Source organism: Perca fluviatilis, chromosome 4 (assembly GCF_010015445.1).
Source record: "Perca fluviatilis chromosome 4, GENO_Pfluv_1.0, whole genome shotgun sequence".
Classification (NCBI taxonomy): domain Eukaryota; kingdom Metazoa; phylum Chordata; class Actinopteri; order Perciformes; family Percidae; genus Perca; species Perca fluviatilis.
Genome location: NC_053115.1, coordinates 31898514 through 31916447, shown reverse-complemented (window position 1 = coordinate 31916447; position 17934 = coordinate 31898514). Strand labels below are relative to the sequence as shown.

The window sequence follows — 17934 nt, the reverse complement described above, 5'->3', positions numbered from 1 at the left end:
TCGCATTCATTTTGAAGACATTAGTAAAATTACAAACACTGAATGAGGTCTGTGTCAGCCTTTATACTGCCATTCATTTTGTGTTTGTGGGGAACATCCCAGGTGGTTTTATGGTTAGAAACAGGAAAATAGGGCATTGTTAATCTGAGCAAATTAAGTTACTGGTGAGCAAACTGATTCCACTTTACGAAGCTAACGTGAAACATGCTGATCTGTTGGTGACCGGAAGCGTTTACCTGAATTGTATCATTTCAACGCATTCTCATGAACGGGTTCATATGATATCGTACGGAAACTTATTGCACGACAAGTCATATGATAACCTCCAAGATTATTGACGGTTAAGTTTAGCGGTCTTTACAGTTAAATTTACCTGAGAAAAGGTGACTGTGAGCCGGGTACAGAGCACCCTGAGGTGATGGTCCTATCGGTGGCGTTACAGTTCATTTTAATGATCGTCATGCGGTGATGACCGTTAAGTTAAGGCACCAAATCAATTCAATTCAATTTTATTTATAGTATCAAATCATAACAGAGTTAGCTCGAGACACTTTACAGATAGAGTAGTTCTAGACCACACTCTATAAATTCCAAAACCCCAACAATTACAGTAATTCCCTCAAGAGCAAGCATTAGCAGTGGCTATTGCGACAGTGGCAAGGAAAAACTCCCTTTTAGGAAGAAACTTCGGCAGACCCAGACTCTTGGTAGGCGGTGTCTGATGGGCCGGTTGGGGGTGTGATGAACAGTGGCACATAATAGTCACATTAAAGATAATGGAACAGTGACTTCAAAGGTCATCGTGGAAGTTCATGTCATGTCGGATGCGGCGGACGCGGCAGGACGCAGCAGGATGCAGCCGGGAATTGCAGAGAATCGCAGAGCATAGCTCTGCGAAGAAGAAACATAAGGACTCCGGGGAGTAAACTCCCCAGAGCTAGGTTAGTAACAAGCATTTCTGGGACATGATGCAAACAAAAGGAAACAAGTAGAGATGAGAGAGCAGCTCAGTGTGTCACAGGAAGGAAGGAACTTCCCCGGCAGTCTAGAATTATAATAGCATAACTAAGAGAGGCAGGTTAAAGAGAGGTGCCTGGTCGGGCTAGAACTCTCCCCAACCGGATCGGGCTGTACTGGCCTGCCTCCCTCTACTCTCGCTATATTATTGATTATATAATAAATAAAACTGATGACTACGAAGAGAAGCAGGTGGGCCGGTTAGGCGGACGCTGCAACTCTTCCCTCCTTAACTATAAGCTTTATCAAAGAGGAGGGTTTTCAGTTTACTCTTAAATGTGGTGACGGTGTCTGCCCCTCGAACCCAAAGTGGGAGCTGGTTCCACAGGAGCGGAGCCTGGTAACTGAAGGCTCTGGCCCCCAGTCTACTTTTAGAGACTCTAGGAACCACAAGTAGCTCTGCATTCTGGGAGCGTAGTGCTCTACTAGGACAATAAGGTACTAGGAGCTCTTCTAGGTATGATGGTGCTTGACCATTTAGAGCTTTGTAGGTCAGGAGGAGGATTTTAAATTCTATCCTAGATTTTACAGGAAGCCAGTGCAGAGAAGCCAATACAGGAGAAATATGATCTCTTCTCTTAGTTCTCGTCAGAACACGTGCTGCAGCATTCTGGATCAGCTGGAGAGTCTTAAGGGACTTATTTGAGCAACCTGATAGTAAGGAATTGCAGTAGTCTAGTCTAGAAGTAACGAATGCATGGACTAGTTTTTCAGCATCGATTTGAGACAGGATATTCCTAATTTTGGAAATGTTACGAAGATGGAAAAAGGCTGTTCTTGAGGTTTGTTTTAAGTGGGCATTGAAGGATATATCCTGATCAAAAATAACTCCTAAATTCTGACAGTAGTGCTGGAGGCCAGGGCAATTCCATCCAGAGTAGCTATATCTTTAGATAATGAAGTTCGGAGGTGCGTTGGTCCCAACACAATAACTTCAGTTTTGTTTGAGTTTAACATCAGGAAATTGTAGGTCATCTAGGATGTTATATCTTTAATACACGCATGAAGTTTAGCTAACTGCCCACTTTCGTCTGGCTTAATTGACAGATATAATTGGGTGTCGTCTGCGTAACAGTGAAAGTTAATTGAGTGTTTCCTAATAATATTACCAAGAGGAAGCATATATAAGGAAAATAGAATTGGTCCAAGCACTGAGCCTTGAGGAACGCCATGGCTAACTTTAGCATGCTTGGAGGGTTTATCGTTAATGTTAACAAATTGGGATCGCTCAGAGAAATAGGACTTAAACCAGCTAAGTGCGATTCCTTTAATGCCAACTAAGTGTTCCAGTCTCTGTAACAGGATGGTATGGTCAATAGTGTCAAATGCAGCACTAAGATCTAGTAAAACAAGAATGGAGACAAGTCCTTTGTCTGCAGTAGTTAGAAGGTCGTTAGTAATTTTCACGAGTGCCGTCTCTGTGCTATGACTCTTTCTAAATCCTGATTGAAAGTCATCAAATAAACTATTGCTATGTAGAAAATCACATAACTGATTAGCAACTACCTTCTCAAGGATCTTGGATAGAAAGGGAAGGTTAGATATAGGTCTATAGTTTCCTAAGACCTCAGGATCGAGGGTGAGTTTTTTCAGAAGAGGTTTTATCACAGCTATTTTAAATGACTGTGGTACATAACCTGTTAATAAGGACATATTGATCATATCTAGTAGTGAAGTGTTAACCACGGGTAACGCTTCTTTGAGTAGTCTCGTTGGGATGGGGTCTAAGAGACAGGTAGATGGCTTAGCTGAAGATATCTTTAACATTAATTGTTGAAGGTCTATAGGATAAAAGCAGTCTAAGGGCCCTATCTTGCACTCAGCGCAATTGCCTTTGTACACCGACGCATGTATCATTCCTATTTTGCACCCGACGCACAGCGGACTTTTCCCTCCACAGACGCACGTCGGTAAATTAGGGAATGTATTTGCGCTCCCGGGGGCGGTTCAGCGAAAAGAGGAGGCGTGTTCAGGCGCAAACGTTACGTAGTCCTATTTTGCAGTTTCAGAAAACAATTCCGCCACTGACCAGGAAAAACCTGGTCTAAAGTCAGTGGCGCTAGTCTAAAGTCAGTAGCGCGTTATTCAGATGCTATTTTAGAGACAAATGCTTGGCCATAATGTAGTGTGTGCACAACGCGCATACACTTCTCTCATTTACAGCAGTTCCCATTTTTGAAAACCATACATAATTACAAAGAAAAATATTACTGAAAATGCGCTTCAGGTGTTTGGATAGGTCATGAGGCACTTTACAGTACAGTCCTCAAAAAGTCGCAGCATTCTTTGTGGCTTGTTGTGTTTTACACAACATTTCCATGAATCATGGATGTGTTGATGACATAAATGAGGAAATATTAGAGGACTTAAGGAGACGTGATGTTGAACTACGGTGGGATTGGACACTCCGGCGGAATCTGGTGAATCTGGAGTAATGCGCGATGCGCTCCTGGTGGAGCGGGTGGATGGAGATGGAGTGGGGGGAGGAGGAAGGGGCACAACAGGAGCAGGTGGTGCGTTTGGAGGTCCACGCTCCATGGCTGCAGCAATCCTCTCCAGACTTGAGGAGATGCGCCCGAGAGGCCGCAGCAACATCGCCATCCGGACAAGACGGGCATTTGTTACTTTGCCGCATCCCGGACAGCTCCCGCTGGCATGCGCCAGGCAAATCCGCCGTCATAATAGCAATCCGCCACGGATCAATACGCCTGCTCTTAAAGGGAATGTGAGATGACGCTCTGATTGGTTATTTTCACGTTACGCCCAAACCACACCTAGCTACTTCAGACCAACCCATTTAAGATTTGCGTCGGGCACAAGAGTCATTTATCCCGCCAGTATAATAGCAACAGCGCCTGAGATCCGCCCACAAAGCTACTTGCGTTTGGCGTTTCATACTTGCGTTTCAGATCGTTAAAGTAGGGCCCTATGTATATGTCAGGTCTAGTCGTTCTTTCTAGCGGTCCTGCGTTTAAAGGTGAACCGTTAGAAGTTGAGGGCAAAAGGTGATAGATTTTATCTCTAATTGTTATAATTTTATCATTAAAGAAGCTCATGAAGTCGTCACTACTCAGAGCTAGAGGAATAGATGGCTCAGTAGAGCTGTGACTATCTGTCAGCCTGGCTACAGTGCTGAAAAGAAACCTTGGGTTGTTCTTATTTTCTTCTATTAGTGATGAGTAATAGTCTGATCTGGCCTTTCTTAGGGCCTTCCTATAGGTTTTGAGACTTTCTTGCCAATCCAAACAAGATTCTTCCACTTTGGTGGAACGCCATTTACTTTCGATGTTTCGCGAGTTTGGGAGTTATACCAAGGTGCTAGTTTCCTTTTCTTAATCATCTTCTTTTTGAGAGGAGCAACGGAGTCTAAAGTCGTCCGTAGGCAGGTCGTAGCACCGTCTACAAATGTATCAATTTGAGAGGGACTGAGGTTAACATAAAGGTCATCTGTTCTGTTAAGGCATGACAAAGAGTCAAATGCTGTTGGAATATCTTCCTTAAATTTAGCTATAGCACTGTCAGATAGGCATCTAGTGTAGAAGCTTTTATCTAATTTAGTATAGTCAGGTAGTAAGAATTCGAAAGTAATTAAAGAATGATCTGATAATACCGAATTCTGTGGAAATATTATTAAATCCTCAATTTCAATACCATATGCCAGCACAAGGTCGAGAGTGTGGTTAAAACAGCGCGTCGCCTTGTGCACACTCTGACTGAAACCGATTGAATCCAGTAATGAGTTGAAAGCAGTACTAAGGCTATCATTGTCAACGTCCACATGGATATTAAAATCACCTACAATAAGTACTTTGTCTGATTTAAGGACTTAACATGATAGAAACTCTGAGAATTCAGATAAAAATTCAGAATACGGACCTGGAGCCCTGTAAATAACAACGAATATAATTGGCTGTAATGTTTTCCATTTTGGATGTTGAAGATTAAGAATAAGACTCTCAAACGAGTTATAATTTAGTTTAGGTTTAGGATTAATTAACAGGCTTGAATCAAAGATGGCTGCAACTCCCCCTCCTCGGCCTGAGCCTCTAGGAATTTGAGTATTATGACTGGGAGGAGTGGCTTCATTTAGACTAACATATTCTTCATGGCCCAGCCAGGTTTCAGTAAGACAAAAAAAATAAATTTTATTATCTGATATCAAATCGTTTACCAATACTGCTTTAGAAGACAGAGATCTAATATTTAATAGTCCACATCTAATTTTCCTATTTTGTTCTATCGTTGCAGTCATTTTAATTCCAATTAGGTTGTTAAGTATAGCGCATCTTTTGTTTACCTTTGATTTAACCGATCTGAGCCGGGTGACAGAAACCGTGCTTATTAGACTATGAGTGGGCGACTGCTCCAACGGGAGCACAGAGGGGCACGTAGCACTGCACCTCTGATTACTAATATCAAACTTGGGTTGTCGTGGTTTATGTCCGATAATAGACTCGTTAAGATTAGAAAAAAAGATTGTGGTTTGGATTAAAACACCGGTCCCCTTAAGTAGTACTCCTGGGACAAAAACACCCGTTTCCTGGGTGAGTGTCTTGTGATTTCCCCGGGACGCGAACTTCGCTCCCTGTGTTTTAGGATCCAACCACCCACCCTACCTAACCTCCTCCCTCTGCGGACCACTGTAGTCCTATACAGCAGCAGTCACTGTGGTGCGTACACCAATAAATACGTGCAATACATATGAATTACAGTGCTTTACTTTACTAAGTAAAAATGGACATTGGTCATTTTCAGGAAAACTTTGTGTTCGCAAACTGTCTTTTTGCCAGATCTCAAAACGTAACACACCGGTCTGGCTTTCCTACACCAGACTCTAGGTTCAGAGGCTGGTGGTAATGTATCTGAAGCAGTCTGCTAACAATGCCAGCTGAATAGCTTGTGCTAAAGCCAGCCAAGCTAGATTTAGCTAACAGCCATCATACTAACAGAAACCCATGGAAGACTGGCATGGATGGACTATTATTTAGACAAACGTCTTGCTGACCATCACAAGAACTCATTTATGCTGCTCTCTTACACACATATACAGTATATTACAATCTCTGAAGCCACTTTCTTCCCATGGCTTTAATAACACAGGGAGGCTAATGCATCTACATATGACCTTTTAGCATCTTGCTAGAATGTGTCTCAAACCACCTCACATCATGCTAATTGTTTCACACCCCCTCTGTGTTACTTGTTGGTTGTGTTTACTAGGGCTGGGTATCGCTAATTATGTCCCGTATTGATTCGATTCGGATTCACAAGGTCATGATTTGATTGCATTTCCGATTCAATTCCCTATCAATTAGTTAAGGGAAATTTCCATTACGATGCCAGTTTAGCTTGGATATAAAAGAGATTCTCAGAGAACATATGCTGTAAATTGTACAAGAAAGAAGCAACCCTCAAATATTTTCATTTATGATGCACCAGGTTAATGCTTCCATTAAGAATTGACCCCCACAAAATTAGTTTAAAGTACTTTTACTTACACATCCATGATGAAAAGGCAAATATTAAAAGATCCATTTCTTGGATTTTATTAATCACTATCAGATCAATTAAACAAAGATCGATTTTAATTGGAGAATTGATTATTTTAACCCAGCCCTAGTAAACAGACTTCGATTTTTGACAGTTTGCTGTACAACTACTCCAACTGAGAAAAAAAAAACAACCTATGAATACCTTACACAAATATGTCAGGGATCGAAGAGTAGAGTAAAGTGCCATAGGAGAAGTGGGAGGAAAATAGAGCTGAGGAGGTGAGACAAGAAGAGAGGGCAGGATGGAAGTGGGGGGAGGAAACAAAGGAAAAGACAGACAGGGGCAGAAGAGGGGAGACACAATGTGTCATCTGCTCAGTCAGTATGAAGGGAGGTGGAGGAGAGTTTTTCTGTAGTGTGAGAGTTTCCACTAATGGCCGCCAGCTTGGGCCATCAGGTGTCTGAAATACACAAAACTGATACACGATGAACAAAAATACTGCATATGCTAACGTGCATGCTTGCTAATTGGCTGCTTGAAGCCTATAGATAAATGACAATTACTTATAGATGAACACACACACACACGCCAACTAGCTGCTGCTCCTATAGATACATGTGTGTAGGCTAGCTGTGATTTCTAGTATGGATTTTTTAACGGGTTTAACTATATATGTGTGTGTGTATATATATATATATATATATATATATATATATACAGTGCCTTGCGAAAGTATTCGGCCCCCTTGAACGTTTCGACCTTTTGCCACATTTCAGGCTTCAAACATAAAGATATAAAACTGTAATTTTTTGTGAAGAATCAACAACAAGTGGGTCCCAATTATGAAGTGGAACGAAATTCATTGGCTATTTCAAACTTTTTTAACAAATAAAAACTGAAAAAGTGGGCGTGCAAAATTATTCAGCCCCTTTACTTTCAGTGCAGCAAACTCTCTCCAGAAGTTCAGTGAGGATCTCTGAATGATCCAATGTTGACCTAAATGACTAATGATGATTAACAGAATCCACCTGTGTGTAATCAAGTCTCCGTATAAATGCACCTGCTCTGTGATAGTCTCAGAGGTCCGTGTAAAGCGCAGAGAGCATCATGAAGAACAAGGAACACACCAGGCAGGTCCGAGATACTGTTGTGGAGAAGTTTAAAGCCGGATTTGGATACAAAACGATTTCCCAAGTTTTAAACATCCCAAGGAGCACTGTGCAAGCGATAATATTGAAATGGAAGGAGTATCAGACCACTACAAATCTAAGAGAACCCGGCCGTCCCTCTAAACTTTCAGCTCATACAATGAGAAGACTGATCAGAGATGCAGCCAAGAGGCCCATGATCACTCTGGATGAACTGCAGAGATCTACAGCTGAGGTGGGAGACTCTGTCCATAGGACAACAATCAGTCGTATACTGCACAAATCTGGCCTTTATGGAAGAGTGGCAAGAAGAAAGCCATTTCTTAAAGATATCCATAAAAGTGTCGTTTAAAGTTTGCCAAAAGCCACCTGGGAGACACACCAAACATGTGGAAGAAGGTGCTGTGGTCAGATGAAACCAAAATCGAACTTTTGGCAACAATGCAAAACGTTATGTTTGGCGTCAAAAGCAACACAGCTCATCACCCTGAACACACCATCCCCACTGTCAAACATGGTGGTGGCAGCATCATGGTTTGGGCCTGCTTTTCTTCAGCAGGGACAGGGAAGATAGTTAAAATTGATGGGAAGATGGATGAAGCCAAATACAGGACCATTCTGGAAGAAAACCTGATGGAGTCTGCAAAAGACCTGAGACTGGGACGGAGATTTGTCTTCCAACAAGACAATGATCCAAAACATAAAGCAAAATCTACAATGGAATGGTTCACAAATAAACATATCCAGGTGTTAGAATGGCCAAGTCAAAGTCCAGACCTGAATCCAATCGAGAATCTGTGGAAAGAACTGAAAACTGCTGTTCACAAACGCTCTCCATCCAACCTCACTGAGCTCGAGCTGTTTTGCAAGGAGGAATGGGCAAAAATGTCAGTCTCTCGATGTGCAAAACTGATAGAGACATACCCCAAGCGACTTACAGCTGTAATCGCAGCAAAAGGTGGCGCTACAAAGTATTAACTTAAGGGGGCTGAATAATTTTGCACGCCCAATATTTCAGTTTTTTATTTGTTTAAAAGGTTTGAAATATCCAATAAATTTCGTTCCACTTCATGATTGTGTCCCACTTGTTGTTGATTCTTCACAAAAAATTACAGTTTTATATCTTTATGTTTGAGGCCTGAAATGTGGCAAAAGGTCGAAAAGTTCAAGGGGGCCGAATACTTTCGCAAGGCACTGTATATATGTGTGTGTGTGTGTCACAGTCAGTCGCAATCCCCCTAGGTTTTATCTTATTGTGTGTGTGTGCCTGTGTCTACCCTACATATCATTTATTTACAACCCCTTGCAGTCTGTGTGTGTATATGTGAGAGATAGAGTGTATCTGCATGGACGTAGTAGCCATCAGTCACTGTTTGAGAACACATATATATGCGATGATGAATCGGCTCAGATCTGTTCTAACAGTGTTTGATTTTTTTGACTTTATTCCCAAAGTTGCCATTTTGAACTGCCGATAGCAATTTCATCAGCCACCGAGATGGATTCAACTGTAACAAGGCAGCTAGCTTACTATAAACAAAAGAATGCACCACAATGTTGTTCCCCATGCAACTTAGGATCCTTATCCCACTAACACTGAACTCAAACGTGTCATTTCAAAAAATGACCACGGCGGCCATGTTTAGAGTAATTTATTCCCTATGACTGCAAGAGGTCACTTTTAAAGACATTTGAATAAATGACCAATGCCGTCTTTTTTCTGGTTATTACATTCCCTGAGTGTTCCTGCAGAGACTATCAATAATATGAATAAAGATAACTCAGGGAAAAACAACCAAGGAAACCAAAATATAGATGTAGATGTACATACAATAGAGATGCATACAGCTGCGGTGGGTAGAAAGCAAAAAAAAAAAAAAAGCAGTATTTGAAGTACTCTAGAGTGAGACCTTTACCTGCAGCATGCATGCATGTGCAGAGCAGCCAATAGGAACACTCTCTCAGAAATGACCTGCGATTGGTCAAAGTCTCCCGTTACGGTCTAGATTATCTAAAGCCTACAAACATAGCCAAAAGGAGGTGCCGAACTCTAGTTTTCTTTCACGCCACTTGCATTACAATATGCTCAAAGGTTATTATGGAATTTCCGCCCAACGACACCAAAAATAAAGTGCCTACCACAGTTTCAATAATGAATTAAAAGTACGCACAACATGTCTCAAAACAGAAAATGAAAACTACTTGCTAAAAACAGGAATAAAGCCACACTAGAAAACAATAATGCAGACCACAAGTTAACTGATAAATTAAACCACTGGTTCCCAAAACGTTTTTCACGTCAAGGACCCCCAAAACTGACACAAATTATGTGACTTCCATTTGATAAGATTTCATTCTAGGGTACCATCTGATAAGAATTTTGGCACTACGACACACAGGTTAACTGCTTGCTAGCTGATTTACGGAGTGAAAGATAGATGACCAGCACGGTATGGACAGAAGAGAAATTAAACGAAAAACATGTTTCCATTGTTTGGGTCTATTTGCGCACTTAGATGGGTCGCTGAGAGGTTATTCTAGTCTTTTCAAAGTCTGTTCAAAGTCTTCTAGTGTATGGTAGGCATAATATTGATAGAGAGCCATTTGATTCACAGTGTTGATCGATTGGTATCTATGTGTCCAAATTGGAGTGTCATAATTCAGTATAAAATGTCACCGGAAAACGCTTTTAAACATCCAACTTTGTTGTCACGCTCTGTTTCTCCCCCATTGGATCATTCCATTCAGTTTGAACCGTCATTCTTTACACAATCACACAATCGGTTGTACGTATTGACCAACACTGAGGGCATGTCATATTTGAGTGCACACTCACTGAGACGGGACCACTTTTGTATTTTCCGAATTCAGTATCGGCAGCATTGATGGTGCCATTTAAGCGTTATCGGATTGTACTTTGGGCTGTTGAATATGGAGTATTGATCTTTCTGTGTGTGTGTGTGTTTTCATTGTTCATTGTGTCCTGTGATGATTGATTTTAATTTTTTTGTAGATGAGGTCACTCACTGACCTATCCCTCTTCTCCCTGGCCTTCCTCCCTTTTACTGTATGTCCTTCACTGATTTCTACTTAACTTTATGTCTCTACTTTCCTTATTTCATCCCCGCCTTCCCCTGTCCTCTTTTCTCTCCTATTCCACTCTGGTCTCCCCACCTCCTGCCTCTTCCTCTTGTTTTCTCTTCTCCTCTATTCTCGTCTTTCCTTCTCTCCCTGCTGTTGTTTTCACATTCTCTCTCCTCCTCTTTATCCTGTCCCACCCCCTCCCTTCCACCCTCACCTCTCCCTTCCCCACCTCCGGTTTCCCCTATTTTCACACGGCCTCCCCTTTCTGTTTGTGTTTCTCCGTCCTCTTATTCACCTTCTTTTCACCTGTTCTCCCTTTCTGTCTCCTCCCCAGCCTCCCCCTCTCCCTGCTCCTTCTCCGTGCAGGGAAGCAAGACGCTGCAGAGCAAATCCCTGCTGAATTCCTACTACTCAGGTACACACTCAAACACACACTAGAACACACACACACACACACACACACACACACACACACACACACACACACACACACACACACACACACAATCTTCAAAGATGCTTTAGGCAATGTTTCAGTGGCTGAAGATGCTAATGTTTGAACTGTAATCGTGTTAGTTGCAGTCATTACTGTTTCTGACTGAGCTTGTGTGTTTCCCTCTGTGTGTCATGTTGGTTACGTGTGCAGTGTCTAAAGAGCCAGTTCCAGCCACAACTTCTATAGGTGAGGAAAAACTTATCAATTTCTCAATGGATCATCTACTCTTTTTGTTCTTCATTCTCTCAGTTTTTTTTTTATTTTACAAAGCACAACAGCTGTGGTTAATAACTCTTACAGTCAAACATCGCACTTACAGTAGCACACACATTCAGGTACATACAATGTCAGAGAGGGCAAAATACTTAATGCGCCTATACACACACACACACACACACACACACACACACACACTTTGCACATGGGCAGAATGAAATGTCAAAACCATTTCCAAGTACCTTCTTTCAGTCTTTTTCTCTTCATTTTTCCTCCCTCTCTCCCCTTCTGTTGGCCAGATTGACCAGTTCTTTGCCAAGCAGATTGGCTGTGGCCCCTGCCAAAGTGGGACATGTATGTGTGTGTGTGTGTGTGTGTGTGTGTGTGTGTGGTCACACAGTCTCTTACACACACACACACACACACACACACACTCATAGAGGTTTAAGTGCTGTAATGACATTTGTCTGCCACTCTCCTTTTACGGACTGTTTCTGCTTTATGTGATAATACTTATCAGCCAGCTGCCAGCTCGTCATCTTCCTGCCACACCTCCTCTCATCCATCCATCCTCCTCCTCCTTTTCACTCCTTCCTTCTTCCCTCCTGTGCTCTGTGTTCTTTCTACCGTCTACTGTCTAATCCTCGTTATTTTTCTCTTCCATACTGTAATCCTCTGTCTTTCCTTCTTTTCTTTCTCTCGTCATCACGTATTCTGTCGTCCTCTTCTTCACTTTCACTTCATTTCCATACGTTACTGTTCACTCTTCCTTTCCTTTCACTTTATCCCTTTCTCACTCCCACTCTCTCCTCCTCTCCTCTTCTGTCCTGGGCTCATCTCTTTCGTCTCCTCTCCTTGTCTCCTCTCCTCTACTTGTCATCTGCCTCTCCAGGTAGGATAATGTGTATCTTCTCCAAAAAACACTGTTGTAAACCAGCTGAATCACTGTAATACCTGCTGAACCCATGTGTTAACTGCCCAGGAAACAGATAGCCAGAGGCAGGCAGACATTTAGAAAAAAAGACAAATCACAGTGATAGACAGCCACTCTGCGTCTCATCTGCTCTAGAAAAACTGAAAGAAAGAGAAGAAAATTGGACAAAATGGTGAAACGAGAAAATGATGGGGAAATAAATGAAAAACCATATCCAATAATGTTTCAGCCTCGCATATTTAAGCCAATTTAATATAATCTACACAACTAGCTACGCAGGTTTCTGTGCCATTTGCTGATGCACGTCAAAGCATGATGAAGCAGAATGCAAAAGATCGCTTGAGCGATTTGTGCAAAGGCACAAATTCGCTGCCATACATCTTCACGCAGTGACGTTAGCGTTTTGTCGAGCCATCTGCTCCCTCCACGATTAAATAGAAAGACAATCTGTAAAGCAAAACTTTCATTATCTCTGTGACGTCAAATCTGGTATCCAAAACAAATACATTAAATATCGAAAATGGACTTAAATAAAACACGGAATGATATAACTTAGAGATAGAGCAGTACAAGTGTGAGAAATAGAAGACTTGAAATGTACATTTGTCATTGATTGGTGTCGACTTGTCCCTCTATCTTCTGTTAATTCATCCCCTGACCCTTACTCTAAAGTTTATAGTATAAATGACAACAAAACATACATTTTGTGCAGCTAAAAAGTACTTCATCTGAGTTTACGGCAATGTAAAGCACATTGCTGGTAAACTTCCCTTTAAACACGTACAATGTACGTGTTTAATTTAAAAGTACGTCGTACATTGTATCTGCGAAGAATTACGGAATTCTTCAACTTTAAAATAGATTTTTGGCCCGAAGCCTTCCATCAAGATTAGGGGATGGATACCCGACGGGCCAGGCCGGGTTCGGACAGATATTTAGAAATTATGTTCGGGTTCGGGTCTTGCTCGGTAACATCAGCGCTGCTCTTGCGCGTGCTGTGTTAACGTGTGCTTGTTGCCCCGTGTGCGCTGATGCGCTCATCTGTTGACATTTCCGAATGCCTCCCTACAGTTGCTTAATAAAAGCGGGCTTTCCACACAAACAAACGTACATGTGTCATTAGTAGGAGAAAAAAAACGAGATTTTAACCGTTTCGGGCTCGGGTCGGGCTCGGACATAAATGTCTTAATGCCTGTCGGGCTCAGGGCCGAGTTCGGTTACTGCTCTGTCGGACGCAGGCCAGGCTCGGACAGAAAAATGCGGCCCGATCCGCACTCTAATCCAGATATGTTTTGGCCCTTCACATGAAATAATTTGGGCACCTCTGCTCTAAACTCAGTCCACCCATCCACTCACACGTCCCTTCCTTTGTTCTGCTATCAGCTAATGTTCCGTGGGACTTTATTCGGCTTTTTCTTTGCATCTATCCATCCATCATTGCTCTCTTCGTCTATAGCCCCACCATCTCTCTTCCTTTCTCTTCCACTCTTAACTCTTGCAACCGCCACTGCTACTCCTGACCATTCCGTCCTTTTGTCAATCTTTTCATCCATTGCATTCATCCACTCCTACCCACCGTCATCTGTCTATCCAGCGCAGTCTCACTCCCAGCGAGTCAATAACCAACAGCTTGATCAGGTTACTTTGGCATTTGTTTCAGATGCCAAAAGTCTCCTTTAGCGTCTCAGTCAGTCGCAGAGGGCTTTCAACTAATGCCAATGTAATCCCATCCGCAGCAATGTTTGACTCTCTGGGTACTCCTTTGGCGTCATTTTCAACGCTCTTGGTCAGGACCTTTGGGGTCGCATTTGGACGATCTGGACCGATTTGGCGTCGTTTTTTAACGTTCAGGTCAAACCACTTAGTTATGATCAGGGAATGATTGTAGGTGGTGTTACAAAATGTACGTTTAAGTGACACACTGAACAAAAACGGGACACAAACCCCCGTCTCCTGGGTGAAAGCCCTGTGTTGGTTGACCCATCCACCACCCCAACCAACAATCCTTGTGTGGATTTTAGATCTTTCGTACTACTCGCTACCGTTGTCTCTCTTAATACTACGTCATCTTACCGCGCCGCGGTCGAGCTGCTGCTCTGCCCGGTGCTTCCCGTACAGACGCTAAAGGGGGATTTTTGCGTCGGTATCTGACGCTGAGAGCCACTGACCAAGCGTAAGCAGTAGTGAGAGCGGGTTGGGCTATCCATTCATCCCATCTATTTGTCCATCCACTAATTCCCAAATTCCCAATGCCGATTTCTTCATTTCCTCATATCCCTCCATCACTTTCCACGTCCATCTCTTCTTTTCTAATGTAGTTGATTCAATTAACCCTCCTTCCATTCATTCATCCATCCATCCAGCTGCACATACATTACTCCCTCTCTAAATCCCATCTCTTGCTTCCACCATCACTACACTCCCATCTCCCCTTTTAGACACTGACTGCAGCCCTCCTTTCATCTGCTCATCCCTCCTTTTCTCCATCCATCCATCCATCAATCCATCCCTATACACCATACAGCAGCATTGCTGACTGCTGTTTGCGCATCATGCTGAGCATCGCAATTATTTTATTGATTGAAGCAGTAAATTAGTGGATGGAGGACCTGCAAACTGACCGCCAAGCATGTTGCTATTATCATCATCATCTTCACGATCACTATCCAAGGCCAAAGACAGAAAGATGGAGGAATGGAATACCAATGTACACTGGAGGAATGGAATACCAATGTACACTGTAATAGAAGAGACAGGGGTGAAGGAAACAGAAAACCAAAGGAAGAAATTGAGTGGAAACTGAAAAAGAGCGAGCCAAAACAGAGAGAATATTTGTCTGCATATTTCTTTACACAATATGTTTGTATGTACTGCAGATACGTTTATGATGCTTTTATCCGACCAAACACTCTTGCATGAAAGTACGCATTAAGGATGGAACTAAACTAGAGGAATTCTGATTCTAGTAACTGCCCTTTTAATAATTGTCTTAGTTGAATGTGAGCACATTTCATTATTTGTATTACTTTAGTTATTTTCAGTCAAGCACTACTGTAGCTCAGCTGTCTAATTAAAAGAGATCACTCATAGTTGATTACCAAAATGGCCATACATTTAACAAATAAACTAAACGGTTAAAAGAGCAGATATCACAGTATCGAGGTTTGGTGAAAAAAAACAACAAAGGATGGCCACCAGAGTAGACGAAGAAAATACTGTCAAAACCATTTTCATCTGATCGTAGATTAGTTTCGTCGCAATATCCCTCTTAACGCTTTGACTTCCATTGAGTCCATTATGTTGTCCATTGTATCTGAGGTGGACTCCAAGGGGAGCTGAATTCCGTCATTTATTTCAAAAATTGATAGAAAACATTTCACTTTTAAAGAATCCACCATTTAGACGCGTTCCAATACCTTTCAGGCTTTTGAAAATGGATAATGGTACCAGGAGTCTGAATGGTGCCAGCAAGGATTCTTAAAAGCTTGAAAAGAGAGGGAGCGCAGAGAGAGAGAGAGAGAGCGAGACAGATGAAGAGAGAGAGCGAGAGAGAGAGAGAAGTTATTAAGACGACAGTGAAAGAGACATACAGATTGAGGGATCAAAGACGGGGAGAATGAGCTTGGGTAAATCCAGAATGCAATGCAGAGGGGGGTTTATCTCTCTCTCTGTGAGTGTGTGTGTGTGTGTGTGTGTGTGTGTGTGTGTGTGTGTGTGTGTGTGTGTGTGTGTTATGTTTGAACCAGCTGTAAAGCTTTCTCCTTAGCTCAGGTGTTCTCAGCTATGGAAATATGATTACACACACACACACACGCACACACACATACATACATAAAGAAGCCAACATGTACACACATAGTATACATACACAATTATACAAATATATGCATAAGGGGACAAGGACACATCAAAAAGTTTCAAATATGCACAGAAACACACACTCAGACCTATCCATATGCACATACACCTGGTGCATTGTTACCATTGATGCAACGTAAATCCACTGGATCAGTGGAAAGCCACCGCAGCATAGCGTGCATTTCATGTGCAAACACGTTTTCCTCTAAAAAATCAATTTTCCAGACACTGCTGTATGTTCAAAGGTTACGCAACACTGTTCTCTGTCAGTTCACAAAGCAAGCGTCAGCCTTTTGTGCCCGGGCCAAGGACAGCCCCTTCGCCGCTGTTAGCGCTGTAGTTGTGTTTTCCATGGATCAAGGAGCTTTTCCTGGTTAATTAGGCTCACACAGTTGAGCAACCGCACTGATACAAACACAGACCCATGAGAAGGCGTCCCAGGAACCTAGGACTCCAAGAACACATCTCAAGAACTGGATCTGAAACTAAAATCCTCCCTATCACATTCCTGTTTGCCTTTTCAAGGGCATCCAAAAAAAACACAAAGATTAGGCAAATTAGACCAATAATGGATTACAAGGCAACAGCTTTGGCGTGCAGGTGACAAGACTTCACGGAATCATTCTGTTCTTTGTAATTAACTGCTGAAATATTCCGATGTTTGCGTGGATGTTACAAAGGATACATTCTACGGTATAGCAGATTATTAATGCTTGGTTTTAGGGCTCATACACTGCTGTTTTATAGGCAACTTCAGAAGTTGGCTACATTGTTTAAACAACAAAATATTCCCATCCCAGGTCCAAATGTTAATAGCAGATAAACCCTGTGCTTGTTTCAGTCCTAATACATTGTGTGCACATGTAGGAGCATATACGTGGCTTGTTAGTACAGCAGACTCCACCGTAGTTAATAGCCAGTTGGTAAATACTTTCCCCGGACAAGGTATTTTTGGTTTATTGGTGTTGTAAGCCCCCAACGTACTAGGATTAGGCAATGGATAGGGTTAGGGTTAGGTGCCTTGAAGTCAACGGTCGCAGCGCTGCCTGGAAGGAGACGTTGGGGGCTTAAAACACCATTGAGCGTATTTTTGGTGGGCAGGAACTGCAGCCTAAGAACTACATGTAGAGCTGGGTTCCTCCAGTTTAAACAGATGAGGTTCCTTAGAAGTCCCTGGGTTCAATAAGGACCAATTCCACGCATTCTCATGACTGGGTCCATATGGTATCGTACCAAAATGTCTGCACAACAAGTCATATGACATCCTATGGTCACGTGACAACCGGTCACATTAGAGTTAAGTTTAGTGGCCTTTACAGTAAAATTTAGCTGAGAGAAGAGGCAGTAGCAGATAAGTTTAGCCGACAAAAGGTGACCGCCATGCGGCGACGACGGTTAAGTTTAGGCACCAAAACGACTAGTTAAGATTAGTAAAAAAAGACAGTGGTTTGGATTAAAACACCGGTTCCCCTAAGTAGTTCTTCTGGGACACGAACACTCGTTTCCTGAGTGAAAGTCTTGTTTTTTTCCCCCGGGACACGAACGACCCATTCGTCACGAACGACCCATCCGTGCCGACCTCCTCCCTATGCGGACCGGAGCACTCTAATACAGCAGCAGTCGTTGTCGTGCATACAGTAGGAAATACTTACAATACATAGACTGTAAGAAAAAAAATCTGCAATTAA

The 17934-nt window shown here is 42.4% G+C and overlaps 1 protein-coding gene across 11 annotated transcripts in view; it reads left to right on the top strand.

The window, feature by feature from the left end:
• The window catches only part of ptprt (protein tyrosine phosphatase receptor type T), a 452792-nt gene that overhangs the window by 350762 nt on the left and 84096 nt on the right, over nt 1-17934 (top strand). For all 11 annotated transcript variants that reach the window (XM_039797954.1, XM_039797952.1, XM_039797953.1 and 8 more), the window contains 2 exons: nt 11077-11157; nt 11389-11424. In XM_039797954.1, the coding sequence (XP_039653888.1) occupies nt 11077-11157; nt 11389-11424 (117 nt within the window). The remainder of the gene's footprint in view (nt 1-11076; nt 11158-11388; nt 11425-17934) is intronic.